This window comes from Lolium perenne, chromosome 6 (genome assembly GCF_019359855.2).
Source record: "Lolium perenne isolate Kyuss_39 chromosome 6, Kyuss_2.0, whole genome shotgun sequence".
Taxonomy (NCBI): domain Eukaryota; kingdom Viridiplantae; phylum Streptophyta; class Magnoliopsida; order Poales; family Poaceae; genus Lolium; species Lolium perenne.
Window position 1 is genome coordinate 37022108 of NC_067249.2, and position 26334 is coordinate 37048441.

A 26334-nucleotide genomic window follows, 5' to 3' on the forward strand; every position below is an offset into this window, starting at 1 on the left:
AACTATGTGCCACAAAGTCGCTCACACGCCATGTTGTGTCATACTTAGGAACATACCCATGCACCCTTCCGGGACAATTGATGTCCACACATTCCATCGTCAGGAATTTTCCAGATGACACGGTTGTTCTCACTGCCTCGACTCACCATTGCCCACTTCATTATTGCATCCTGCATATGTCGCTTCGACGGAAACATGGCCCCCTACGGCGACATTGTTCTGGTGATACTCCCGATTAGAATCAAGACCATCGTTGATTGTCATTGCGGACGAAAAGTTATGATTCCATCTGCACGGAATAGGCACCTCCTCCCCATCATCGGACTCATCGGAATCATCGGCATCACTTTCACCTTCGTATCTTCCTCTTCCATCTGGTTCTGCCGTATCCATTTTCTTCGTCACCATCAACCTCACCGTCTTCTCCACTGTAACCATCACCCTGGCCGCTATAAACATCTTCCGCATGGCTGCTCTGTTCAGGCTCGTAACCACCGCCACCGCCGGGTGCTTCACTGCTCTGGCCTGATTCGTAACCACCTCCTCCACTGTAACCGCCTTCAGGAGGCGCTACCTCCTTCTCCACCGGAAGAACTAATGCCACAGGGTTAGTTCCTCTCCTTTCAGCCCCTTTTAACCAGCTCACCCACTTAGAGGTATCATCTACGGGCCTCGAGATACCACGAAATGTTTGATATCGACTTAGTCCACAATGCATGCACACCCACCTTGTGTGCACTTCAGATTAAGCCCGAAACATTCTGTCAACCAGTCCTTCACCTGCTCAATTGTCCATGTTCTAGGAGCAGTCATATTCATCTCTACAGATTTGAACTCACTCAGATCAACTCCCATTTCATTTGATCGGACACTACCCATACCATAGTAAAATACTATCTTCACTACATCTGTCATCTTTGCTCACCTAAAAAAAATTCCATCCGCGTCAACTACTAAAACCAGCCCACATAAATACACTAACACTAAAACCAGCCCACATTAACCTACACAGTTAACACTACTATGCAAAGATTAGGATTTACCCTTGTAGCGTGAGCAGCCTCTCCAATCGTAGCAGCACGAGCAAAGACGAACAAAGACGCGGCACCTCGGCGCCACCACGAACCAAAGCAGCAGCTCAGCCCCTTACACCACCACCAACCTCCACCACTTCATCACCATTGCTGCTAAACAACACCACCAATCCTCTCCAAAACCTAACCCATCGTAGATCGAGCTTCCCTCAACTAATAGCAGAAAATGTTGAAGTTTTATTGGCTAAATCACTAGGGATCTGCGAAATATGCTGAAGTTTTCGAGCTGTTCTTGTGCAGCCGGGGAAGAAAGCATGCAGCAAAGAGAGAAGGGAAGAAGAGAGGAGAGAGGAGGAAGAAGACAAGAAAGAAGAAAGAAGAAAAGGGGCCGGGAGCGTCTCGCGTGGCGGGCGAGAAGCGTCTGCGCGTGGCCGGCCGACCCGACGCGACGCGTGCATGCTGCATGCGCCGGTTTGGCTGCTCCCGTCCGATCGGACAACAGAGGTCCGACGGTGTCTTGTCCTCTGGTCGGCCCACATCGCGGCCATAGGCCTCGCAATCGGCCTGCTGCCGGCCGATCGGCCTGCTGCCGGCCGATCGGCCTGCTGTCATCCGACCGAGTCACACTTTTCGAAAATTTTAAAAACGCGTGATAGTCCTGGAATTAAATAAAAAATTCGTATTATTTAAAAAAAATTCGCGTCCGCAGGAACCGTGTACCCTAGCGCCCGCCACCACCCTCCCAAATGGGCAGCCGTAGGATTCCACTTATTACACGCACCCACCAAGCCCACCCGACCCGACCCGCTAATTCCGCTGTCGCTCAACTCTCCGCTTAAATCGCCTCGGATCCTGCCAAGGACGAAAAGAATCCCAGCCCCCCCAACTTTCTTCTCTCCCCTCCCCTCCTCGGCGTCTCCTCCCATTCCGGCGCCGCCGCCGCCGCGCTCGAGGTACGGACGGCGCCGTCGCGGAAGAAGACAGGCCCCTCTCCGACGACCGGACTCTCGGTCGGAATGCGCCGCTGTATGAACACTTCGCTGCTTCTGTTTCCTACTACTTTTTTGTTGTGTCTGTGCGTTAGTTTTATTCGAGGATGATGAACTCGCTTTGCCCGGCGCCGCGATGTTGGAATGTCTGGGCCGCCTTTGTGCTGGCCTTGAACCTGATTCGATTGGTTTTGTGGCGAACAGTTTGTGTTACTGTTACCGTGGGTTTTACTGTAGTCATATATTCTGCGTCTTGGGCTTAGTTCTGATCAGAAATTTTCGACACAATAACAAGCAGTTCAGGGGCGCTGCAGTTTTGATAATTGATTTGTCTTTACTGATGAGCATTTTGAGTATAGCAGTTGTGTAGAAAAGAATAAGTTAGTTATTGGCGCTGACGGTTTATTCCTTCTCCCTATAAGGTTCAGAGGAATCGCTATGCGGATAGGCAAGTGATGTCACGGCCGCAATGGCCATGTCATGATGTGCACCCCAATCCTTTTCTGAAGCTTATCTCGAGATATATACTTCTGCATTATCAGGTTCTCGATGACATCACCATCTTGGCAGAATATTATTAGGGACGCCTGTTGAACTGAACCTCAAGCGCACCTAGCCCTGCAGATTTTTTTTTTTTTTTTTGGTGACTTGCGAAGCTCTATGGCAAGTCATGCTATGGTTGACCCCGCGCCTTGTTGCTGCCAATACTCTTATCCTCCTTCGGGCCATCTGCAGCCTAGTGTGGAATATTCTGATTGTTTGGTGGCCGAAGGAAGTGTTTGGATGGAGCTTTGTAGGAAGTATACTTGTGCGTTATAAGGTTGTTGGTGACATCACCATCTTGTTTATTTCAGAATATTATTAGGGACGCCTGTTGATCATGACAGTGCGAACGTTGTTGCTGCGAACTGCATGCAATATTGTGATATTTTGGTGGCTGGAGAAAGTGTTTGGATGGAGCATTCTAGGCAGCTACATAAGCACGCCAATCAAGGATAAAATTAACTTGCATACTTGGTTGTTGGCTTGTTGTTTCAGTATTAAATATATACACACACGGCTCTAGTTTGTAGTACGAGTGTCTTCATTTTGCTTATTGGTGTAGTATGTTGGACTGGGATGGGATCCCAGTGTAAGAGAGGATGTGCTGGTGCGGCATAATTATGTACTACCTCGTTATGCACCCAAATCGACTGCAGTATGCTTTAATACTCTGGTCAGTCTGTTGCTTTTGTTGTCTTTTTTTGCTTATTTGTCTCTTGGCATCCATTCTCCAGGTTCTGTTGCTTACTGAACCTTGCAATTCGTGGTCTGGCGCAACGCGGCATCGGACAATTTCCTATCTCGGTATTTGGTGCCACCTAGTTACATGGAGGAGTATTTAAGCAGGAGATCGAAAACAGCAATTGGTTATCTAAGAAGAGGTTCCAGCATCTCTTCGAGAGAACGAACTTCTCAAGAGACGACCTGTCAGAACACCGATGGACAGGGGAGCCCAGCAAGAGTCAATCCCGTGAAAACAAGTCTGGCTGATAATCAGGAGAGGCCAAGATATTTGCATGGTTCATACAACTCTGCAAGCTCAACGGCCATTTCCAGAAGATTTTCCAAAGTTCCCCTTCGGAAGTTTGGTGAGGAGAAGCGAAGGCAGTCTTTGCTGGAAGGAATTGACATTGCTCAAACAAGTAGAAGAAAGGCCGAGGCCAATCATGTGGAGGGTAGTAAGAAAATAGTTGCAGAGAAGCAAAGTTTAGGTGCTCCGAGGACCGGAACCAAAGATGACCAATTGGGAGCACCTGACCCTGAGGTTTCACATTCTGCTGGTTCTTCAGATGTACCTGCTCATACAGCTGAGTCCTTGGTAAGGAGCGCTTCACTCAGTTCTAGAACACATAGGCAGAAGGATAAGGAATTGAATTTACACAGACCTGGATATCCTTGCTCTTCGTCATTTACTAATCAGCCTACTATACCTAGAATTCCTACCATTGGCGTGCAGCCACCGAATGGTCTTAGTTGTGATGAACAGAGACATCGACCACGTGGTCTTAAAAACCTTGGTTGCAGTTCAGTCTCTGATGTTTTGCCATCAGGATGTTCATCTGATTCAGTTTATAGCAGGAGGTTTGATGCTGTTAGAAAAAGAGTTTCTGATGGGGAAAGCTCTTCAAGATCAAGGGTCATAAGTGGACCCTCCAGTTTAGGTCGTTCACATACATTATTTCCTAGCATTAGCGGTCCTAGAATCAGAAGTACTGATCAATCAGCTCCTCAACAAACATTAGGTAGCCTCAGCAGAAATATTCAGGATTCAGCAGTATCAGTAAGGACAAGACGAACTTCTCGGGACAGTAGGTTCAGGATATCTGAGGAAAGACAGGATGGCATGCTTTCTCTTCATGAGTCTACCGTGGGGAATCAACAGTCCATGGGGGTACATTTTTCAGTGGAAGAGGTTTCTTCAGAAAGCTCAATAAGACCATTAGCTGTGGAACTACCTCATGCAATTTATTCAGCTGGTCGTCGGGGTTCAAGTACTCGTACTACAAGGGGAACATCGAGCTCTCATTTTGAGGAAACTCACCCACAAACATCTCGTGGTCTTTTGCGAGAGAGACGTGGTCACAGACGCATAAACATGGAAGGCATTGCAGAGGTTTTTTTCCAAACCAGTTTTTTACATTGGTTCCAGTTGCTCTGTTCTTTTAGATAGGTTATATGTAGGATTAAATCCATCATGAGGATAATTATTTTGCCAATGACATGCCCTATGGCTATGGAGGGTGTTCTAAGTGTTTCTTTGGTCTATACTTTTATGTAGGTATTACTAGCCCTGGACAGGATTGAACAAGAAGCTGAGCTGACTTATGAGGTTAGTTTGCCATCATTTTCGTAAATTTCTTGGGACTGCTTTTTCACTGAAAATGAAACATGTTTAGCAGCAATTGCGGGTATTGGAGACAAATCTGTTACTTGGTGCTTTCGCCTCCCAAGATCAGCATAGAGAGATGCGGATGGATATTGACAACATGTCCTATGAGGTATTCTTTTTGTCATATATAATTCATACTGAAGGGGTTCATACAGAAGTGGTTTTCTTTGCGAAAATCTTTCTCCATCTGTGATTTTCATAAATTTGATACTTGATGGAACAGCTTCTGGTATACAGTATACTCGTTCAAGAGTAATTTCTTTTTCCTTTTTTCTGAACAGGAATTATTAGAATTGGAAGAAAGAATAGGCTCAGTAAGTACTGCACTTTCTGAAGAACAGTTTGCCAAATGCATCAGAAGGCGTTTATATAGACCAGCCGCCACAGAAGTAAAAACATCGATCATAGATGACAACAAGTGCAGCATATGCCAGGTAAATATCTACCAATTGGATTCTATTATTCCTATGGGCTGCTTGGATTGGATGTAAAATTAGTGTGGCCAGCGGCGTTTAGTACAAAAGGAACTAACTGCCAGTGGACACGCTAATTTTACAACCATTCCAAGCAGGGCTGTTACAGAGTATAGAATAAAATAAAAACCATTTGGTATTGAATATTTTTTTGCTCTACATCATCCTTGATTTCTTGGCTACCAAGTGGATATGTTGACTTTCTGTGTTCAATTTTCCGATTAATCTTCTTGACATTGACCAAGAGAACACTTCTTCACAGTAAAAAAGAAGAGAACACTTCTAGAATTGCCATGATCATCCTTTTTTTTTTAAATTGCCATGATCCCACTATCCTATTTTTTTTTTGTGTTGAGTACATATCCAAGTGTCCCATCATGAAAATGACCAGTTACTTCATTAGTTGCTTGGTACTTGTCAATGTTTTTTAACACCGTTCGCACTTAAGTTCGCAACGTCCCTACTTGATCCATACTAATGATTCCTCCGCACCTATATATTGAAAGAGAAGTGCTACTACAATCTACCTTTTGTCAAAAACACTACCTAGTATACTCGAAATGCTATCATCTGAAGCTTCTTCTAACAGCGCCAATTATCCACTTGGTGCTCCTGGGAGAAAAGGGCGCAAAATAGCGCCTAACAGGGGTTACCTAACTGCTTTATATGTAGAAGGTGGAGGGCCCGTTGATCCTTATTCAAATGAATATGGTTTTCTGTTGCTATTCCAGGAGGAGTTCGTGAAGGGCGAGGAGGTTGGCAGGCTGCGGTGTGAGCACCAGTACCATGTGTGCTGCATTCGCCAGTGGCTCCTGCAGAAGAACTGGTGCCCAATATGCAAGGCTTCAGCGTTGCGCTCTCTCAACTGAACCTAACCTAGGAGGTTCAGACTTGTAAATTACTATGACGTATCTGGACTAGTCTTGGCTTGTGAACCTGGCTCAGCTCACCTCCAGTTTGTAAATACGATTGTGCCCTGAAAACTCCCCAGTTTGTGAATACCAGATCCACTGCTCCTGGAATGTTCTTGAAGCACCATATATATGTGGAGATCTCGCAGAAAATTTCGAAACAATATGACATCATCCACATTAAATACGTAGTACATATAATGCCACAAAATTATTTACAATGAGAGAAATGTTAGAACTTTTAAAAAAAATCCGGTGGCTAACTGATTTTCTGTAGTACGCAACTTCTTCTCTTGGACTAGCGTACAGCGCATCTCTTATCTGGCATATTTCGCCGATCAAGTGCCAGTTTGAACTTTCCGCAAAAAAAGGTGAGCGTCAGGTCGACCAGGCATGGACCGCTTACGCAGTGATATTCTTGTTTCGGCATTTTGGTTGCTGACTGTCATTGCTTACTCGAGAGGTTAGCATCGAAGACGAACTCCAAAAAGTGGAGTTAGCATCGTTCAACATGTCATATCCGTGGCCTTGGATAGCCCAACCATGCAAGGCGCATGTACACGCATCTTTTGCAACTGAAAACCGATTGCGCACTCTATCGCAAAAGTGCAATTTGTGTACTTTATGAATATGGAAGTAAATAAACTGCGACCCTTATTTTAAAACAGAGGAAATATATCATTAGCTATAACAGGTAGTAATTAGTACTTTTATCAGAAAAATATTGTGAAATTAATATATATAAGCGAGTGCCACCAAAAAGATGCATATGTACAATATATGTTTTCTATACAGTTATTAATGTTCTTCTGAACAATCTTGTTATTTTTTCAGTAGACAAATGTTCATATATCTTAAATACTGGTGCTGCCTATGTGTGAATGGAATGCCTCAGATGTTGAGTTGGTGAGACGCCCATTTACAAATTTGCACTTTTCTCTTCGCTGTTTTTGTTTGGCATTTTTAGCAGGTAGCACCCTTTTATCCCCTTTTGAGTTTGGATCAATCAAATGTTGTTGGAGTGTCAACCTACAAACATTGCATTCAGATCCACCACTTCACTCGTGGCAAAAATAAATAAATCACCAGTTAACTAACTGAAAGAAAATTCTAGAAAGCAGATGATCTGGACGCATGTAGTGAATGCATGTCTGTAATTCAGTGTAGCACATCAGCGTAGGTTAAGTTAGGTACTACTGTCCAATCCACAGGATGTAACTTTCCCTCCAAACCAACAAAAGGTCTTTTTAAAATACGATATAAACTTGTGGTTGGAGTACAAGCATAAAAACACGTGTCACTGCGATCTATCTTGCAGGTAAGATCATTTATAGGAGAAGATCTGAAAATTTTGTACTAGAAAGTTTCTTTTGTTTTGGAAATATGCCAACTCAATTCAGCGATTTCGGTCTTAACGCTCTTGGGGGCATCGTCGTGGAGCTCAGGTAACCTTTTGGCGTGTCTCATTGTCATCGACGGACAAATTCTCGAAGCCCTTAGATGTTGGTGTGGGGCGTTCTTCTATCTTTTACACGTGATTATTTACACTTCAACTTGTCCTTGTTGTTTGTCGGTAGGATTGGCGCTCCTCGACCCAGAGTAAGAGGACAGACGGTCATCTCCGTCGACATCTTGGTGGGTGCGGTGCGACGATGTCCGATGGTTTTACAATGAGGTGTAGTGTCACCCTAGTTGCTAGTCTCGGGTGCTTTCTGTGGGGTGTACTCCCATTTTTCATCTTTGTTTTTTATCTTCGAGATGCTTTATAGGAGGGTTCCCTCGTCACTTTGTGTGGGCGAATTTTTTTTTTGAGAGAAACATTATTGATAATCGAAGCAAATCATTACAGAGAGTTTTCATGATGCATTCCAGAGTAAAGTTTCTAAACACCGAAGAAATAAACTGCTCAGCCGAGCGAGCGAGGATGGGAGCCGATTCATTACAATGACGAGGAACATGACTAACCGAAAACGAAGAAAATCCAGTCCGAAGACACCTGACCTCCTGGATAACCACGCCAACGATGCTTCGATCCAGCTGTGGTGACTGCCACAGTTGGACCACTGAGAGGTAGTCTGAGACTACCAAGATCTTGTCGAAACCTTCTGCACCAGCAAGGGAAACCATGCGACTAAGAGCCAGCGCCTCACCAGTGTCGGTGTGATTTTATTTATAAAACGGGGAGAAAGACTGTTTTAAGGAGATGCCAACTCAATCCAGTAGTTTTGGTCTTGTCAACGGTGACCTTACATCACCACCCTCGTGGGGGCGCTATCGTGCAGCCCACTTTTACCTTTTGGCGCGTCTCATTGTCTCAAGTGTTTCCGCTGTTTTCGAAACGATGATTGAGAAAACACCATTGTTGTATTTTGACATCTTTCATTTCATGCTAGCTCTATCGTAGCGGTATCATGCCAATACTTACAGCCACTCCTGATTTCATTGCTGCAAATTCGTTATTTATACATGAAAATCACGTGCAGTAACAAAATACTTTGAACTTTCTCCAATGAAAATAAGAGAATAATACGCTAACAAACAAAACACAAAGACAGTAACACAAACATGCACAAGAAGTCTTTCCTGAAAAGAAAGGATTGCTATTATACAAATGCTACCAAAGCACAACATAGATTGAGTTGCTTAACACTCTCTCTCCTACTCTACTTGTATTTTACCAATCTTATATACAAATACCTTTGGAGATGCTATAAGAAACAAAACAAACAAAACAGTAGCCCAAACAAGCACAAGTCTTCCAGAAAAGAAAGGACCGGCCACTGATCCATCTAGTCGCACTACCCTGTCGTGCTCTGCTCACTCGACACGAGCGAGCACCACCGGCCAGACCGACCGGACACAGATCCCAGCCGTCCGTCCCACCAACCGACGGCCCAGATCGCGCTCGCTGGCCCCCAAAGCCAAACCCCGCACGGCCTCTCGTCCTCCTCCACTTGCTCGTCCGGGCGTCGTCCACTCGTTCCTTGCTGCCTTGCCTTCGTCTTCCTCCTCCTCCCGATTAAATCCACCTATTTAAATCCCAATCCCCCAACGAACTCCCACTTTTCTCCACCATCATCTACCAGCGCCAGCGTCAGCGGACGAGGAGGCGAGCTAACCCTAGCGCGCGCGAGCCGAGCCCCGCCATGGGATAGGGCTTCCTCTGCGTGCGTGGGGCGCCATGGAGTGGGACAGCGACTCGGACGGCAGCGGGGAGGAGGACGAGGAGGAGGGGGTCGGGCCCTGGGGCGGCGGGGGCGGGGGCGCGGGGTTCTCGCTGGCGATCGAGGGGGTCCTCGGCGGCGCGTGCGGGCTTGTTGTGTCGGACGCGCTCGAGCCCGACTTCCCCATCATCTACGTCAACCGCGGCTTCGAGGACGCCACCGGGTACCACGCCGAGGAGGTGCTCGGCAGGAACTGGTGAGTTGCCCCCGGCTCTCTGATTTCTAGGTTCTGTATATTCTGTTTGGCCGTACATGGCGAATTCGAGCGTGGCCGCCTCACGATTCGTGCCGCGCGCGACCGGTGCTCGTTTATGCTTTGCGGGGATCTGGGTACTACAATACTATTTTTAGATTGGAAATGATTTAGTGGAGCAATTAGCAAAGTGCAGGAACTGGTACTTCAATTAGTCTGCAAAATTAGCTAGTGTCTACTGTTATTACATTTTTTCTGTTTGGTGCTGATAGCAGCGACCCGTGTTAAATCAGGAAAATGGCCCATGACAAACATGGGCTTACTGTTTGTTCACGCTACAGTCTTTTTTGTAACCACTTAGGTTTTCAGGTGGCTTATATTTGGTTGCTTTTGATGGAGGAGATACACAAATCGCTAGCTATCATAGTTAGGAGTCAGAGTACTTTAGTCCAAATAAGGGCTCCGTTGCCACGAAAAGGAAACACCAACTAGAATCACTATGTTATACTTACTTACGTAGCCTATCATCTCAGCAACATAGGATGTGAACTACAGTTTTTATGTAACCACTTAGGACTCGTGCCGTGTGTGATGTTCGTTTATGCTTTGTAGGGATCTGGGTACATGCTACCAGTACTAGTGTATTAGATTGGAAATGGTTTTTAGTGGAACAAAGTGCAGGAACTAGCAATTCAATTAGACAATTAGTTTGCAAAATTAGCTAGCGTGTACTGTTATTAAATTTTTCTGTTTATAGCAGCAACCCGTGTTAAATTAAGGAAAATGGGCCATGAGAAACATGGGCTTACTGTTTGTTCAAGCTACATTTTTTTAACCACTTAGGGCTTTAGTGCTTTATATTTGATTGCTTTAGATGGAGGGGATACATACCTCTAGCTCCACAGCGTGAACAGTAAATGGAGCCATATCATAGTTAGGAGTCAGAGTATGTTAGTCCAAAAAAGGGTCCATTGACACAAAATGCAAACAGCAGCTAGAATCACTATCTTATTTACTTATGTAGCCTATCATCTCAGCAGCCAAGGACAACAGCTAGTAGTTCACTTAGTTTGCAGAATTAGCTAGCGTGTACTAGTATCTGTTTTCTGTTTGGTGCTGATATCAGCATCGCTGCTAAATCAGGAAACGGTTGATGAGAAGCATGAGCTGACTGTTTGTTTTCAGCTAGGCCACGCAACGTGCCCAGCGTGGTGTCCGTTTGTTCTTTGTGGGGATCCGAGTACATCCTACTTACAACTGTTTATAACTTTATATTGCGAATGATTTAATGGAATGAAGGGAAGGAACTAGTACTTCGATTAGTTTGCAGAGTAAGTTAGCTTATACTAGTATCTATTTTCTGTTTGGTGCTGATACCAGCATCGGTGTTAAATTAGGGAAATGGTTCATGCGAAACATGAGCTTACCGTTTGTTCAAGCTATTTTTTTTTGGCAACAACTTAGTTTTTCAGTTGTTTATATATTTGATTGATTTAGATGGAGGAGATACATACTTCTACCTCCCCTGCGAGAACAGTAATATTGTAGGGAGGAGTTAGTCCAGTTAAGGGCTCTGACTAGAATCACCGACAGTCTTTGGTTAGCTGTCTCTTTTTGTTCATGGGTCTTGCCTCCATAAAAAATTAAATCAGTTAGTTATTTTATGGCTGCACTTCTACTATGATATCTTATCTTTTTCTTGAGGTGCTGCCCTGTTTTTAACTAGTTATTAAGATTGATTTAGGATGGAACACCTGCCTGCTTTTTCATAGGGTGCCAGTCCTCTTTGAGTCAAAACAGTGCGAAATAAGCAGAATGTCTGTGGTTTTTGTCGTCTGGCCAAAATGTTTCAGACAGCCTATAGCTCTGGTCTAGTCAAGTCTTCCATTCCAAAATGTTGGAATCTGTACTCTTCTACTTCTACCCGTTAGCAGCCTGTTAGCCACTTACCTACAACCAATTGTAAGTTAACTCTGTTTTCTTTACACTACATCTTATTCTTTTGGCACTTCCTGTAGCACTACTTTCCTGGTTGGTGCATCCATTCCCTTTCCAGATGAATTTTCCTTGGAGCTTTCTTTAAAAAACATTTTTTGTACAGTACCACTTATTTTGCTAGAAGTTTGATTTAATATGAAAACTTATTCAGCTAGTCAACTGTATTTGGCTTGAAATATTATGCTATCTGGGGAAGCAGTAAGAGGGATCACTGATTTAGCATCAGGTCTAATTATTAGTCTACAAAGCTGCAGAAAGGAAAAGGACCAGTTTGTGATTAATGATATTTGAGAGTTGTGGTTATGTTCAGGAAATGATGTTTACTTGACAAAACATCATAATGTTGTTTAAAAAAAATCTTGATAGCATAAATTGAAATATTGAAATGTCAATGGAAAAACTGAAACGGCAACTAATACTTGTCAAAGGGCTCTCTTCCTGATTTATGGGTTTTTATTTGAAGTAATGTGTGCGTGTGTGCGAACAGGGGGGTTGGATGAAAATGAAATGTTTTAGAGGAAGGGAAACACAACCTATTTGAGCCCTCATTGCTCTAAACTGTTCGAATAACATATGCGTTTAGAAGTTGCCTGGAGACACATATGGTGGATGTGCTGGCACTAGTATGTCACACCATGTTGTTGTATGCAAGCTAATAGTTGGAGCTTTTGGTAGAAGTGGCTTAATTAATGGTGTTCTTTAGTATTACCAGGGATAAAGTTGTTAAGGCACACCAATGTTAGGGTGCTTGAATAGTGAGGTGTGACGAACTCCTGAGTCCTGACCGTAACTTGCTTTGCTGATGTTATCACTTTACAATTTACATATGATTATTGAGCTTGGACAGTAACAAAAAGAAATACATACAGTCATGCTAATCAACTTGCTAGCGAGACAAAGATACATCTCTTACTTTCTTATCTGGTACAAATTTTCAAAGACTCCATTTTGATTTATGGCTATCAGGCAACTTAGTTGAAAAGGTTATGTTCGTCATTTTACTTGTGCATTCCTTAACTTACCATCTTATTGACAATTATTTTGGTACATCTTTTGCAGCCGGTTCTTGCAATGCAGAGGACCATTTGCTCAAAGAAGACATCCTCTTGTTGATGCTGTAGTAGTTACTCAGATTCAGAGATGCTTAGAGGAAGGAACTGAGTTCCAGGGTGATCTGCTGAATTTCAAGAAAGATGGTTCCCCATTCATGACGACTCTGCAACTAAAACCCATATATGGAGATGATGAAACAATAACCCACTATATGGGCATTCAGTTCTTCAACGACTGTAACGTTGATTTGGGGCCGTTGCCTGGCTCTGTGGCAAAGGAAGTTGTGAAATCAATATGGATTGCACCAGATAATACTATCCGATCAAGTCCAACACGGAAGGGTAACTTTTGCTCTGAGCATTCTAATCTCTTCCAACTGAGTGATGAGGTACTGTGCCAGAAGATCCTATCAAAATTGTCACCTAGGGATATAGCATCCGTAAACTCTGTATGTAAACGTTTGTATCACATGACAAGGAATGATCACCTTTGGAAAATGGTTTGCCAAAAAGCATGGGGAAGCGAGGCTACTCGGGCTCTTGAGAATGTGGCTGGCACAAAAAGTTTGGCATGGGGACGGCTAGCAAGAGAGCTGACCACATTGGAAGCTGTCGCCTGGAGGAAATTGACAATTGGGGGTACAGTGGAGCCATCTCGCTGTAATTTCAGTGCTTGTGCTGTAGGGAACCGTGTTGTCCTTTTCGGTGGGGAAGGTGTTAACGCCCAGCCGATGAATGATACATTTGTGCTGGATTTGAGTGCCAGCAAGCCAGAATGGAGGCACATCACTGTGGGCTCAGCTCCTCCTGGCCGCTGGGGCCATACCCTGTCATGTCTAAGTGGATCACTGTTGGTTCTGTTTGGTGGATGCGGAGGCCAGGGCCTGCTCAATGATGTATTCATTTTGGATTTGGATGCAAAACAACCAACATGGCGTGAGATTTTTGGCCGTGCACCACCAGTTCCACGGTCATGGCATAGTTCTTGCACACTGGATGGATCAAAGCTGGTGGTTTCTGGTGGCTGTGCCGACTCTGGTGTGCTTCTCAGTGATACTCATCTCTTAGATGTAACAATGGAAAGACCTGTTTGGAGGGAGATACCTGCACCTTGGACTCCACCTTCTAGATTGGGGCACTCACTCTCTGTTTACGATGGCAGAAAAATCCTGATGTTTGGTGGTCTTGCTAAAAGTGGCCCTTTACGGCTCAGGTCTGGTGATGTATTCACCATGGACTTAAGTGAAGACGCGCCATCCTGGCGGTGCATCACTGGTAGTGGAATGCCAGGAGCTTGTAACCCAGCTGGAGTTGGCCCACCTCCTCGCCTTGATCATGTTGCCGTGAGCCTTCCTGGAGGGAGAATCATGATATTTGGTGGTTCAGTAGCAGGTCTTCACTCTGCTTCACAGCTCTACCTCCTGGATCCAACCGAAGAGAAACCTACCTGGAGAATACTGAATGTTCCAGGGCGCCCCCCGAGGTTCGCCTGGGGCCACAGCACCTGTGTTATGGAAGGAACAAAGGCAATAGTCCTTGGAGGACAAACTGGAGAAGAGTGGACGCTGACTGAAATACATGAGCTTTCTCTGGCAAGCTCATTAGTTTGAGATCTGAAAGTCTCAGTCAAGCCTACAAGTTCCTCAAAGCCATGCAATACTGAGTTACTCTGTTCGCAGGTTAGTTGTGTATGCTTGGAAGGAGACTACGATTAGTATCGAGTAGATCAAACCTGGTTACTCCCACAATGACTCGGGAGTAGCCTCATGTAGTCTATGAAGTAGGAATATGCTCTCGCTCCTATTGTTGTTTGTTTGGTCTAGTACAAGATAAGTAATTACTGTTCATAACCCTTAATATGTGCTGTTCTCATCAGATGTTTCCAGCACTCTGATAGGGAAACCGAAGGGGCTGGTGTTGTATAGTTGGAATCTCTGGCGTGACACTGCGATGCGCTTCTGTGGCTGGGTCTCTGGCACCACCACGAACAACCTGATGATGTTGTAATGGCTCTGAAATTTCGATCGCCTGGTCGGTTATGTTAAGTTTTGCTTTATGTACTATTTCTATTTTCTGCGGGTGGGCGGCATCGTGAATTTTACCGAAGCAGGAGTTTATCCTGTGGCCGTACATTGTTACTACTTCAGCTGACAGAGACCTTTTCAGTTATACCTTTTGTAACACTGATTGTAGGTAAAAGTATCAGGTTTGGTTGTATGAAAAATAGGGAAATTCGCTTCCTTGCTACATCTTTTTAGAATGTAATTTCACAATTTACAGAGATCTTGTTACAGCAATAGTAGTCATAAGCTGATATATATTTATATGCCATGTTGGACTCCATTTTGAGATCTGGTTTTTGCGGAGAATGAGAACTCCCACCAGTTCTAATAAACTCTCGCGTCCAGCTCCTAGTTGGATGCCATTGCGTACCCTGGTGCCTTGTGCAATTATAGTTGGATGCTAGTTGCGCAAAGAGTTGCGTACCCTGGTGCTTTGTGCAATTATAGTTGGATGCTAGTTGCGCAAAGAGTTGGGTACCCTGTTGCTTTGTGCAATTAGTGTCGAATCGCATAGCGCAAAGAGTTCACTGAACACACAATTCTCCCAACCAATCACCTAAACTAAGGTTCCGTGGCCATAGCCGATGGATGTTTTAGCCGTGCAAGCAAGTGAATGGAATATCAGCGTTCCATGTCTAAATAAAGCACCAAACAAACGAAGATCCCATCCAAGTCATCTTCAAGCCATCGGTACAGCTCTAACGGAAGCCAGGTCAACCAGGAATCAAGCAGCAAAGCGATTGATTGAAGCAACCAGAAACATATAAGATTCAGACAGACAACATCAGTTGTGCTTCTGCACGAAATCACAGTTTAGTTTAGACACCAGTACCAATCAATCAAACGCATCCTAGCACAGGAAGCCATTCTACAACAGCCCCAGCAGCAGAAGCAAAGCACATCACACAACCCAGCACTTAACACAACCTTCTTTTGGAGATACAAAAAACAACTGGAAAGGTTTCCTGACAATCATCGCACACGGAAGATTCCGCGGCGGTGTTTTTACATAGTGGTTTCTCAGACAGAAACCGAGACAGACTATAAGGTACTTCGTAAAAGCTAAGATATTTACAAGAAGAATCTAAGATGGGGAGACCTGAAAAGCTTGAACAATGAGGGGAAGGTCTACTATCTTGTAATATGCACAACGAATTAGGGCTGAGATAGCAAAGAGAAGGTAGAAAGAATGAAGTGAGCAGAGCTGGAACGGTTCTGATTGTTGCAGGATTGTATGTCAGGGCTGATCTTTCTTTCTCGCCTCTTGATCCTACATTTGCGGGCGTCGGCGGACATACCTGGCATCCCTGGATTGATAGGAAAATTACATGTCAGTGCACACCGAAGCGAAATATAAGCAAATATGATTTGCTACAGTTTCTAACAAGATGATTCGTTTGTGCTGATTTTCAAAGGATCAAGACACTGCTCAAGGGCTATATACAAGTAACAAAATCTAGTGGTTGATAGCTTGAAATGGAACCAATAAAATCTGGTGGTTAAAGTGGTACTACCTTATTTATGCTTTCTGAATAAAATGTTAGTACTCTAGAATGACCAAAGGGAGTAAATCTCTTAGCAACAAGCCAACGACAAAGAAGAGGGAAATCAAAGTATATGCGCAGACCTGTAATGACTGGTCATTCTCCTGGATGCCCCTGTAACTAGATATTCATCATCTACTCCACCGAATCTGATTTCTCTTATGCCAACGGATCTGGCTGGAACCTCGACAGCAAACCTTTCCTGAGTAGACCTGCTGACGCCCCTGCTTTCACTACCTCTCCTTTCTCTTGTCCTTGCTCTTCTCCGGCCTCTCGAAGATCCAAATGACTTGCAGAAAATACAGGACGTCCACCAGTTTCCCCTGACCCTGTGGAGAACTTCATAGTCATCACCAGCTTCATCATCCCCATACTCGATCACATAATCTCCCAGAACTATACTGTTGGGCACATGTGCATGTATCGTGCTCAAGACATCTATGATGTCGGACGATTGCTGGAAATTCTCCCAGTCAACTCGGCGAGCGGGATCAATTTCCGAAGGGCGGGAATTCGGATGCTTCTGCTGGGTGTGCTTCTGGAGGTCATGGAAGTTGCCAACATATGAACAGCAACTCTCTTCACAACATCTTTTCTTTTGGTTAAGATGCTGGCGGGCCTCACCGATAACAACCCACCCAATAACATCGCCTCTACACAATGGGCAAGCTGGGTGGTTGTTTGCATTTGATGAGATGATATGGATGCTATCGCGAGGAGCGATATTAACAGCTGAGACTTTCACGTTGACTGGCTGCCCATGAGCACCTTTAAACCGCTCAAGGCAGTTTGAACGGGACTTGTCGGTGTCACATACGAACGGCCTACAGCCCTTCTCATAAGATGTGCACCTCAGCAAGACCGCGTTGTGTGGAAAATCAAGACATATCGGGCAAGTAACATCCTCTATCCAGCTTCTGTCAAGTTGTATGTCCAGGTCGAAAGAGCTCGGCTTCACCGCCTTCTTCATCACCAGATTTCCTGAACCCATGCTGAAACTTGAACGTCGGACGCCTACCAAGTTTATCTTTTCATGACAGCCTGCATGTCATAAAGCAGCATGTCAACTTACTCTTGCACTCCCATAAGCAATAAAAGCAGCAAGACTCTGCATCTCCATCACTGCACAAATACTCCAATCATAAGCCTAAGAAGCTGCTACAACATGGTACAGCAGCAACTTTCCAGATCAGCCTAGTTAACTAGATACGGGTCCAATTAATCGTACTCGCATCTAGCATCTCAATTGATCCAGTAATGATCAACCTAAAATTTTACAGGTGCCCCACCCTCACATCATTTGTCAAGAAAAGAGTTGTGGATCATAATGATTTGTTTTGATTTGTTAAATAACATTTCTTACCATGTGCTTGAGACTTTACTATAGACATGAGTATAATTCAAATGTGCAGGAGAAGGAAAACCAAGCCATCTTGTGCGCAACCAATTCTATGAAATCATTCCACCTAAATTGCCAAATATTCGAATAGATTGACCACAACCTACCATTTCAGCACAAGAACAAATAGTACCAGAAATTGGGGAAAACAATTCCTAGAACAACATGGAAGCAGACAAGCAGTAGTCTAGTAAATTAATCAACACGCTAGGAATAAAACTGGAGCAGATTGGGCACAAGAAATTAATCAAAATCTATGCGGCAACTAACCAAAACCCAGAGACTAAAGCCATCCAAGCTTAATTCAGTTAATTCGCAAAAAAATCAGTTAAATCCGCCATACAAACATGAAACACCAAAAGGGGAAAAAAGAAGAAATAACTCTGACACAGTCACACAGACAAGCTTGGTGCTGCTACCCCCAAATAAGAACTTCTTGGAATAACTTAGGACGCGGATCAACGACAAAATCTTCAGAATGACACGAAAAAGGGAAAGAATCAGAGGAAGGGGAAGAAAGGATGTGACGGGGGCGAGACGAGAGAGACGTACCGCCGCCGAGGTCGCGCCGGCCGTCCCGCTGGAGAGAGCAGCGAACTATGGACGGACACTGAATCGCCGCCGCCTCCCTTCTTCCGAATCGCGCGCTCTCTCTCTCTCTCTCTCTCTACACTTTTGTCCTCTGACTCTCTCTCTCTCTCTCGGGCGCCCTTAATATTCTCTGCGATTCGCACCACCACGGCACCACTACCACTAGTCGACTCGTACAAGCATAAAAACTCCAACTTTTCTCTGCTTCCGTGAGGAAAGCCAACAAAAATCGAATTTCTTTATTGGGCGTTTTCTCAACAGTACTGTATTTGGTTTGGTGTGAGAAATGACTCGGTGGGGGATGAGGGAGAAAGTAAAAGTCCGCGGTAGAGAGAGAAAGAGTGATGCGCACAACTCCAAAGCAAACGTCTACTGCTACTGTAGTTCTCTCTCTCTCCTTGCATCATCCGGCTGCCCTTTTCAACGCCTTCTCCTCTTTATTTACTTAGATGACGAAAACACCCTTGGAACAATTTTCTGCTGAGACTTTCTTTAGTTTACACACGAGAGCTAAACAATTTTCTCCAGAATTTCCGGACGCAGTTGAAAATTTGAAGTACTTCATGCATTCACACTTACCTCTAGAACTCGGTTTAGTTAAAGTCAAATTTCGTAAAGTTTAATCGAATATTTAGAAAAACATATTGTATTAGAATCAGCATGACGTACAATTTCGTAGCATATGTGTTTGCTATTAACAATATTGACTTCTCTTTTACATATTTTTAGTTAAACTTTATAAATTTCGACTTTGCCTAATAAAACTTACGAGATAAATAAAAATAGAGAAATATTTGCATAAAATAAGGTTGGATGCATCAGATCGAATCAGACACGTAAAACTAAGGAGCAATCTAAACCAACTTGCTACTATTCAATTGGCCTCGTGGCTTTCATTCCCATTTGTTTAGGGGACGGTGACCAAAGGTATTGTCCCACCTGATCCGAGCTTGCGTGATCACACATTCTCATTTTAATATCCTTCTCTAAATGTAAACACCAACAGCAATGTGTATCCTTTATTTAAAAAAAAATATTTATTATATTTTAAAATCTTAAAAATTAAAATAAAATTAACATGTACTTCTTCATATGCTAAGTACACATGATGTCTTTCCATGAAAGACTACCTTGACATTTAGGCTGCGTAAAGAACATAAATTTGGTGCTAAAACAAGGCTTTTTTGTTTTATTTTTTTACGTCGACCACAAAAAATATAGGTTCCACGTGGAACCATATGAACACACATAAATTATCGAGATGTACATGGAAATTTTTGTTAGAACTTTTTCATAATTAAAAATATGTTTTTGGTGAAGCAAGCATATACACTCTGAAGCTAAATTGAATTTCCGTTTCGTTCCAAAATAATAAACGTTCAATTTAAAAAAAGATGTTTTAGAAGTTCAAATAGAGCTGGTACTATCTTTCTACTTTGTCTATTTTATTTTCTAGTTTCTATTATTAGGACTATTAGTGTTTTTCTAATAAAATTAGGGAGATATCTTCTCGTAAAGAAATAAATAAACTGGTACACTGGGCTATTTTATCGCATTTGTCTTGCATTTGATAATATCCTCAGCTCTGCAGTACGCACATTTTACTCGTATTTATTTAAGGTAAGGTTGATCGTATTTGGTGTCTAACTGAATAAAAGAGATTGATTCAGTTTATAAGAAAAATCCAGTCTAAAAACAATACTCGTACTGTATTATTTAGTATGGCATGACCGAGGATACAAATCAATTGGCTAGACAAACAATTCTTTCATTACAAGGTGGCCAAGTTGTGGGCACTCGATCGGAGATATGTACACGTACACCCATGAGCCATGATGATTCGAATCTCGATATTCACGCCTACACATAGTACGATTGATGTTGTGGTGTCAACTATCACGATGGCCTTCTTCTATAACACTTTAATATTTTTCTTAGGATTGAACACGATTAGGAAATTTGCAAGGTTATTTTTTGCAAAGAGGTCCTTCAATCTATTAATCATAATAAAACTATACAAAAATCCAAGGAGTAACACAAATTACAATGAAGTCCTTAGACCATGACTATAAATAATGGAACAAGCCGAAGGTGTACCACCGTCATCGCTCATGGGAGCGCGACAATGAATCTACATGGACTTCTTCCCGGGCATGACACGGGCTCCTGGGGTCGACTAGATTTCGGGATCTCTCAACACCCCCACAGTGGTCGCTTTTTGCCTAGCTTGCCTCATGCAGCAAGTATTGGACATCTCATCGTCTCTAGCGACATGGACTCCCTTGCCCGCTACATTTCCATTTTGTGATCAGGAATAGGAGACCATACATCACTTGTTGTCGGTGTGTGTGTGTGTTCTCTCACGATGTCTGGGCTTGAATCCTTGTATGCTTTGCTGGAGGAAGATGGATTGGATTCCGTAGCCCGACTCCGACCTTGTGGAGTGGTGGGCCGAAGGAGCCCTAGAGGCAATAATAAAGTATTTATTATTATTATAACTTCAACTTCATGATTAAGTTGTTTTCTTTATGCTATAACTGCTTTGTGTCTTGGATAGGAGATTCAAAGGAAAACGCATAAGCACATGTAGAGAAATAAACAAACAAGTATTCTTGTAGTCCCGCCTCTAGGACTAGCTCATGTGTTGTTTTGATAATCATGTTTTCCTGATCATGATCGAGTATTGATAAATACTGATAACAGTGGGGGTAGATTGTTAAGGACAAGAATGGTACTGAACCTAGTTTTCTAGATATGCTATCAGACATTATTCCTGTACTATCTATGTGTGTTCTTATGAGACCAATCCTTGTACCATGTGAGTATCAGAAATCTCATTCCCGAGCAACATGTATTGGTTGCCATCAGAACTCTAACGTAAAAGGAGATGAGAAAGATGGTAGTCATATATGTTGGAAAGAGTGACTGAGGACCCGATGACTCCGGAGTGGGAATTGCTTATCCGGAATAAGGAGAGGTATCTTAAGGGCATGTCTCGATATTAGATGTCATCCAAACCATCTGGCTAGACACGATTATAATATGTATTACAAGGACATCGGAATGCAAGACGAGAAAGAGAAATGAAACCGGATCAAGGTTAACGATATAGTGATTAAGATTTGAATCACGAGGATATCAATGTCTCACCTCGGAATTTTTATAATATCGTGAAGCAATAGGATTGATACTATAAGATGTCACAAAAGGTTACCTAGCCGCTAACAATAGCTATTATGAATGTCCCGATACCGCTGTTAGCTATTTATCGGAAAGAGCTTCGAAATCATGTCTGTATGTGATTGGGATTTCATAATTTTTATATTGTGGAGAAATAAGATTTACACTATAAGATGTCACGTAAGGTTACCTAGTCACGAAAATGAGCTATTAGGGATGTTCGGTCCCGGTGTTAGGCATTGATTAGGAAGATTTTTGGAATCATGTCTATAAGTGATTGGGTCTGTCAGGGTCACAAGCTCAAGTGTTTTACGTTATAAAGTACTTCATGTAATGAGAGAAATGATTGAAATATGTTTCGATGATTGTTTGGGTTCTGTTAGGGGCGCCCTTCCCTCCTAGATGACCCCCTCATCTCCTCCAAACACAACACCAAGCCTTCGGGGTCCCTCCCTCTCTCTCTCTCTCTCTCTCTCTCTCTCTCTCTCTCTCTCTCTCTCTCTCTCTCTCTCTCTCTCTCACTCTCAGAAGTACTTTAGTACGATTCCATCCGTGAAGATGGAGTCCTGCTGAAACAAAAGCATGAACCTGTGCAATGTTGTAGAGGGGGTTGTGGCGTTAAACCCTGTGAGGAATAAGAAGGCGGAGCTCCATCCGTGTTCATCTTCGGATCTTCATCGACTAGGCAAAGCCCTGCTAGAGCTCTTTATCGAATGGACTCTGAAGTTTTGCTCGCGCTCATCATCAACGTCATCACCGGATCTCCTGCAAAAACCCCAAGGTGAGAATACGATGACCATTATCGCAGTTTAAGTTGCTATATATAGATCTTCGGGGTAATCGTGTTAGTAAAAGTTTTTATTTTACACACACAAACCCCTTCACGGTCTTCTAGAGATGCGCCACGAGTAGATCAAAGGGACATTTGGATGGTGCTGACACTAGTTTTCCGGTGCCTTTGGTGTCATCACAGCGAAGTCGTCTTCAACTCTCTATCCTCCTTGGTCGCCGTGGTTACACAAAAGATTAGATCGGAAGCGGAGGCTTGGGGTCACATTGGGCTGATCTAGGTAGAGACGTTTGGTTTCCCTTCGCCAACGCTAGGGAGAGTGGTTATAGGTTGTCACGAGCTGCTACGCATGTGGCAGCGTCGCAAAGCTATCACAACTCTGTGAACTTTTTTCAACACTCTTTCTTTGAAAATCTAATTCACATTTTAGGGTGTATTTTAGAAAAACATTGTTTTTCTAGAAGACATACAAGAAATCATTGTGCTAAGTCCTAGCAATTGTCGCCAACGATGAGAAACATATATCGAAAGGGCCATGCCTGCGACCACACCAAGGAAGACGAACACCGACCAGATTCCAGGAGATCCACCAGCAATACAACTCCATGCACCCTCTGTCGGTGCTAGGTGCACCTATTCCGACTTCAAGATGTCGCAGCCACCTCAACACCCCAAAGAAAACACGGAAATTACCTAATAAATGGGCAAAAACCCTCCCACCGATGAAGGGCCTTGGTCTGCCGCTCCTCCAAGATACCAAGGGCCATTGGAAGCAGGACGGACCGGCGGTATCGTAGCGACATGGATGGGAACCCTAATCGCCCCTAGATTGCCTTCCTCTATCCCTTGTGGGCGCGACCGCTTTTTAATTGGATGAAAGAGGGTATGATATCAGTTTGTCAATTTGCAAGGAGTTCAAATGAATGATACCACGAGGTCCAAAATCTTGTGTAAAAACATGTAAGCTCTATCAACCCTGCTCTTTGCGCCAACCAAGAAAACACAAAACAAGATCATATATGGCCTACGAGCATGAGCCCCTACACGGGATAGGTCTGGCACCACCAACACGTCTCACACTCTCTTCTAGTGATAGGCTATGTCAAAGGACGCAAAAGGAAAAAGTCGTTTATACCGTATTCGCTCGGTACGTAGCTGCTAAGTGCTAATTATATGGTAGCCCCCTCACAAAAGTTTGTGTAGCTTAGCTGCTTTCGGTGACCCTCCAAGTCGATCACCACACCTTTCTTTTTCCTCACAACTTGTATGCTGTAAAGAGAAAGGATGGTGAAAACTAAAAGGGGAGAAAAGAAGGAGTGGCGATGCGTGGAAAGAATCAGTTCCATGTCATCCAATCTTAATAGATCCATGCTAAAAGAGGCACTACTCCCACGATTTTTTTGCTAGATCTGTTTCAAGTACGGGATCGAATGGTTCATTTTTTTGGGTTTAGATATTCGCTTAATTAACGATGTTAGTGATACTATCACCCGTTTTGCACGTTTAGCTGTGAGTTCAGCGAATGGATGCGTCGTTGACATGTACTACGACGCTGTAGCTGCATTGTGCTCGGTCACGTGATGACTGACGCGGACGCATATGAGAAGAATTACGGGAGAATGGAACTTGCCGGTGTTGACCCATTGTATGATGCCAGATCCGCGAGGTCAACGAGGAGGAAGGCCGCCAAGAGTGCGCCACTTTATTTCTTACCTTTGCTTTATTTTTTGTCTATAATGGGCATGCTTTTTTTAAAGGACCGTCCATCTATTAATCATCATCAACAGTAGTACAAAGAACACCAAAGCTAATAAAAAATATAAATAGGTTTTTTGACCACCTAGCGAAAACTACACCGGAGCGAGCCCAAGGCACAACTGTCCTCACACCTCCATCACTGGAGCCAACAAAGCTTGTTGAAGTAAAACTTGTTGTAATAAATAGACGGGAAGTCGTCATGCTAATGCCCCGAAGAACCAACACAGAAGAGCAGCAATCAACACCAAAGATGAAGACCTAGATCGGAACAGTCAAACATATAACTGCACTGACAAACACAAAGACGAACCAAATCCCAAAACTCCACGCGCCCTCCACCAACGCTAGGCGCACCACTAAAACGAGGATAGGATGGAGAGGATCTTATTCTACCATTAGGATGTAGCCGCTGCCTCACCGTCCCGTAAAAAACTTTGAAAAAACCTAAAACAAAAAACTGGAACTCTCCCTCCGGCGAGAGACTGAGGTCCACCACACCTCCAAATCCTAAAAGGCCATGAAAAGCAGGGCTGACCGGTGGCTCTGCCGGCGGAGGACACATAAACCCTAGCCGCCGCCTGGAGATCGCCTCCTCTTTCTGCTCCTAAATCTCACATACCGTTTCAATGGTTATGTTTCATTTGTAAACTAATTTTAAGTTGACTATATTTCCACTTCTCCTAAAAAAAGATTCTCTTTTTTTTTGCCTCCCTTTCTTCTTCTCTTCATACTTTTTACTCATATTTATGTTGCCCAAATCATGAAAAACCGATTAATTGAATATGTACAGGCGTGTGTTGGGGTTTTAAGAACTTGCATGCTGACTTCAGGGGACATGGTTAGTTAAAATTATTCGGATGTTGCTTCCACAGTTAGTCAATTTTATATTCCGATTCGAAAGTATCTCCAACTAATAGCAAAGTAGGGCAGTTTTTCAGACTTTTTTGAAACTTAAAACATATATAATTTATTGAAAATAAAGTGCTACATGTATCTCGGCCTCCATTTATATATTTTCAGTACAGTAATAGTATATATGTATCTAGGATTTTAAACGCCTAATATCTCATTGCTTTCATAATTAATCATTTTTCTACAAAATAAAAGTCAATTTTGATTTTACTTTTACTTGTGTGAAACATCAAATATCACTCCATTTAAATGGTCTTTGCACCTTTCACCTTTTAGTTGTGCATATTTGAGGTCCCTTCTGTTTAACTAGTTGCCCCAGATCTAGCCCCCACTTGTCTTCATGTGAGAATTGACTGAGGTATGTGTTGTAAGAGGTTCTTTTCATGTTGCAATGATACTTGTTCTGCCATTGCCCATTGCATACATTTATCTTACGTCGCTTACATGGTTAATTTTTGTTTGTAGTTTTTTTTTAGAAAACAACAACTCTCAACTGACTCTTTTAAAAATTTCGGGCCTATGAATTTCTGTTTCTAGGTTCTTATATTGTCTTCATGCGCCTGATGGTCTAGTCTAAATCATAAACCATGCCGACTACAGGCACCCAAATAACGACAGCAAAGCCAGTTGCATTCGAATGGATTAGCTCATAACAAGGCTGAGTCACGCTTGCTTACACTTTTTTTTATAGATCGAGACTGCTGTTAACTTGCTGCTATCCTTTTGATTCCACGTTTCCATCACCATTTAGTCCGTTCCCACTATAAAATGGATGCGCTGTCTGACCACGAGATTCCGACCATGACACGCAGACGCGAAGGTGTCAACCATGCAGTATTGCAGATGTGTTCGATATGGGTTTCTCAAGTCTATTACGTGGCACTCTGGCAGCTTCTAAGGATCAAACTTGTGACATTTAACAAGTGTAAAGTCACCACATTTCATCCTGGCCGACCTTGCATTCTTTTTCTTGCGAGTAACCTTAGCGCAAAATATTTCGATCTCTTTTACGTGCACGTGGCTTCACTGTCTTTTGTTATATACAAACCCACCTAGCCACAAGTCATCTGTTACGTGTAGCCACAAGTCAAATACGTATACTGGCAGTATCGAGAACGACGTGTATATTGCATCAGAAACATAATGGATCCACTCAGTACTCGGAACTCCTTCAGTTATAAAAGGTTTGGAGTTACGTGCAAGGAATATGTGGTTTAGCAGCTTAACCAAGGGTATCAAACTCAATTTGATTGCGCATTGCAACGAGCAGGTTACACACCGGAACCACCTA

At 43.3% G+C, this 26334-nt stretch overlaps 3 protein-coding genes across 8 annotated transcripts; 2 read left to right on the forward strand and 1 right to left on the reverse strand.

The window, feature by feature from the left end:
- Window positions 1–1885: 1885 nt before the first annotated feature.
- LOC127308340 (uncharacterized) lies at window positions 1886–6429 on the forward strand. 4 transcript variants are annotated; one of them, XM_051339141.2, is made up of 7 exons: window positions 1886–2060; window positions 2446–2565; window positions 3301–4679; window positions 4845–4895; window positions 4963–5064; window positions 5237–5389; window positions 6160–6429. In XM_051339141.2, exons 3-7 carry the CDS (start codon window positions 3393–3395, stop codon window positions 6295–6297), a joined length of 1731 nt encoding a protein of 576 aa, XP_051195101.1. In that variant the 5' UTR covers window positions 1886–2060; window positions 2446–2565; window positions 3301–3392; the 3' UTR covers window positions 6298–6429. The 4 variants fall into 4 exon arrangements, with proteins under 4 accessions (XP_051195101.1, XP_051195102.1, XP_051195100.1 ...); XM_051339142.2 differs by having other exon boundaries at window positions 2452–2565; XM_051339140.2 differs by lacking the exon at window positions 2446–2565.
- A 2886-nt stretch (window positions 6430–9315) lies between these two features.
- LOC127308337 (putative adagio-like protein 2) lies at window positions 9316–15130 on the forward strand. Of its 2 annotated transcripts, XR_007856438.1 has the most exons (3): window positions 9316–9759; window positions 12814–14485; window positions 14683–15130. XR_007856438.1 is itself a non-coding variant. In XM_051339137.1 (2 exons), exons 1-2 carry the CDS (start codon window positions 9521–9523, stop codon window positions 14414–14416), a joined length of 1842 nt encoding a protein of 613 aa, XP_051195097.1. In that variant the 5' UTR covers window positions 9316–9520; the 3' UTR covers window positions 14417–15130. The 2 variants fall into 2 exon arrangements, 1 of the variants encoding a protein (XP_051195097.1); XM_051339137.1 differs by having other exon boundaries at window positions 12814–15130.
- Window positions 15131–15786: 656 nt separating this feature from the next.
- On the reverse strand, window positions 15787–18772 carry LOC127308338 (uncharacterized). Of its 2 annotated transcripts, XM_051339139.2 has the most exons (4): window positions 18365–18772; window positions 18209–18283; window positions 16497–17454; window positions 15787–16176 (listed from the first exon to the last, which is right to left on the reverse strand). In XM_051339139.2, exons 3-4 carry the CDS (start codon window positions 17402–17404, stop codon window positions 16140–16142), a joined length of 945 nt encoding a protein of 314 aa, XP_051195099.1. In that variant the 5' UTR covers window positions 17405–17454; window positions 18209–18283; window positions 18365–18772; the 3' UTR covers window positions 15787–16139. The 2 variants fall into 2 exon arrangements, with proteins under 2 accessions (XP_051195099.1, XP_051195098.1); XM_051339138.2 differs by lacking the exon at window positions 18209–18283 and having other exon boundaries at window positions 18365–18771.
- Between the last annotated feature and the right edge of the window lie 7562 nt (window positions 18773–26334).

Coding starts and splice junctions, on each gene's coding strand:
- LOC127308337 (XM_051339137.1), top strand. CDS start 9,521: ATGGAGTGGGACAGCGACTCGGACGGCAGCGGGGAGGAGGACGAGGAG. Junction 9,760..12,813: donor GAGGTGCTCGGCAGGAACTG/GTGAGTTGCCCC, acceptor CATCTTTTGCAG/CCGGTTCTTGCAATGCAGAG.
- LOC127308340 (XM_051339141.2), top strand. CDS start 3,393: ATGGAGGAGTATTTAAGCAGGAGATCGAAAACAGCAATTGGTTATCTA. Junction 4,896..4,962: donor AAGCTGAGCTGACTTATGAG/GTTAGTTTGCCA, acceptor AAACATGTTTAG/CAGCAATTGCGGGTATTGGA. Junction 5,390..6,159: donor ACAAGTGCAGCATATGCCAG/GTAAATATCTAC, acceptor TTGCTATTCCAG/GAGGAGTTCGTGAAGGGCGA.
- LOC127308338 (XM_051339139.2), bottom strand. CDS start 17,404: ATGGGTTCAGGAAATCTGGTGATGAAGAAGGCGGTGAAGCCGAGCTCT. Junction 16,177..16,496: donor AGAATGACCAGTCATTACAG/GTCTGCGCATAT, acceptor CTATCAATCCAG/GGATGCCAGGTATGTCCGCC.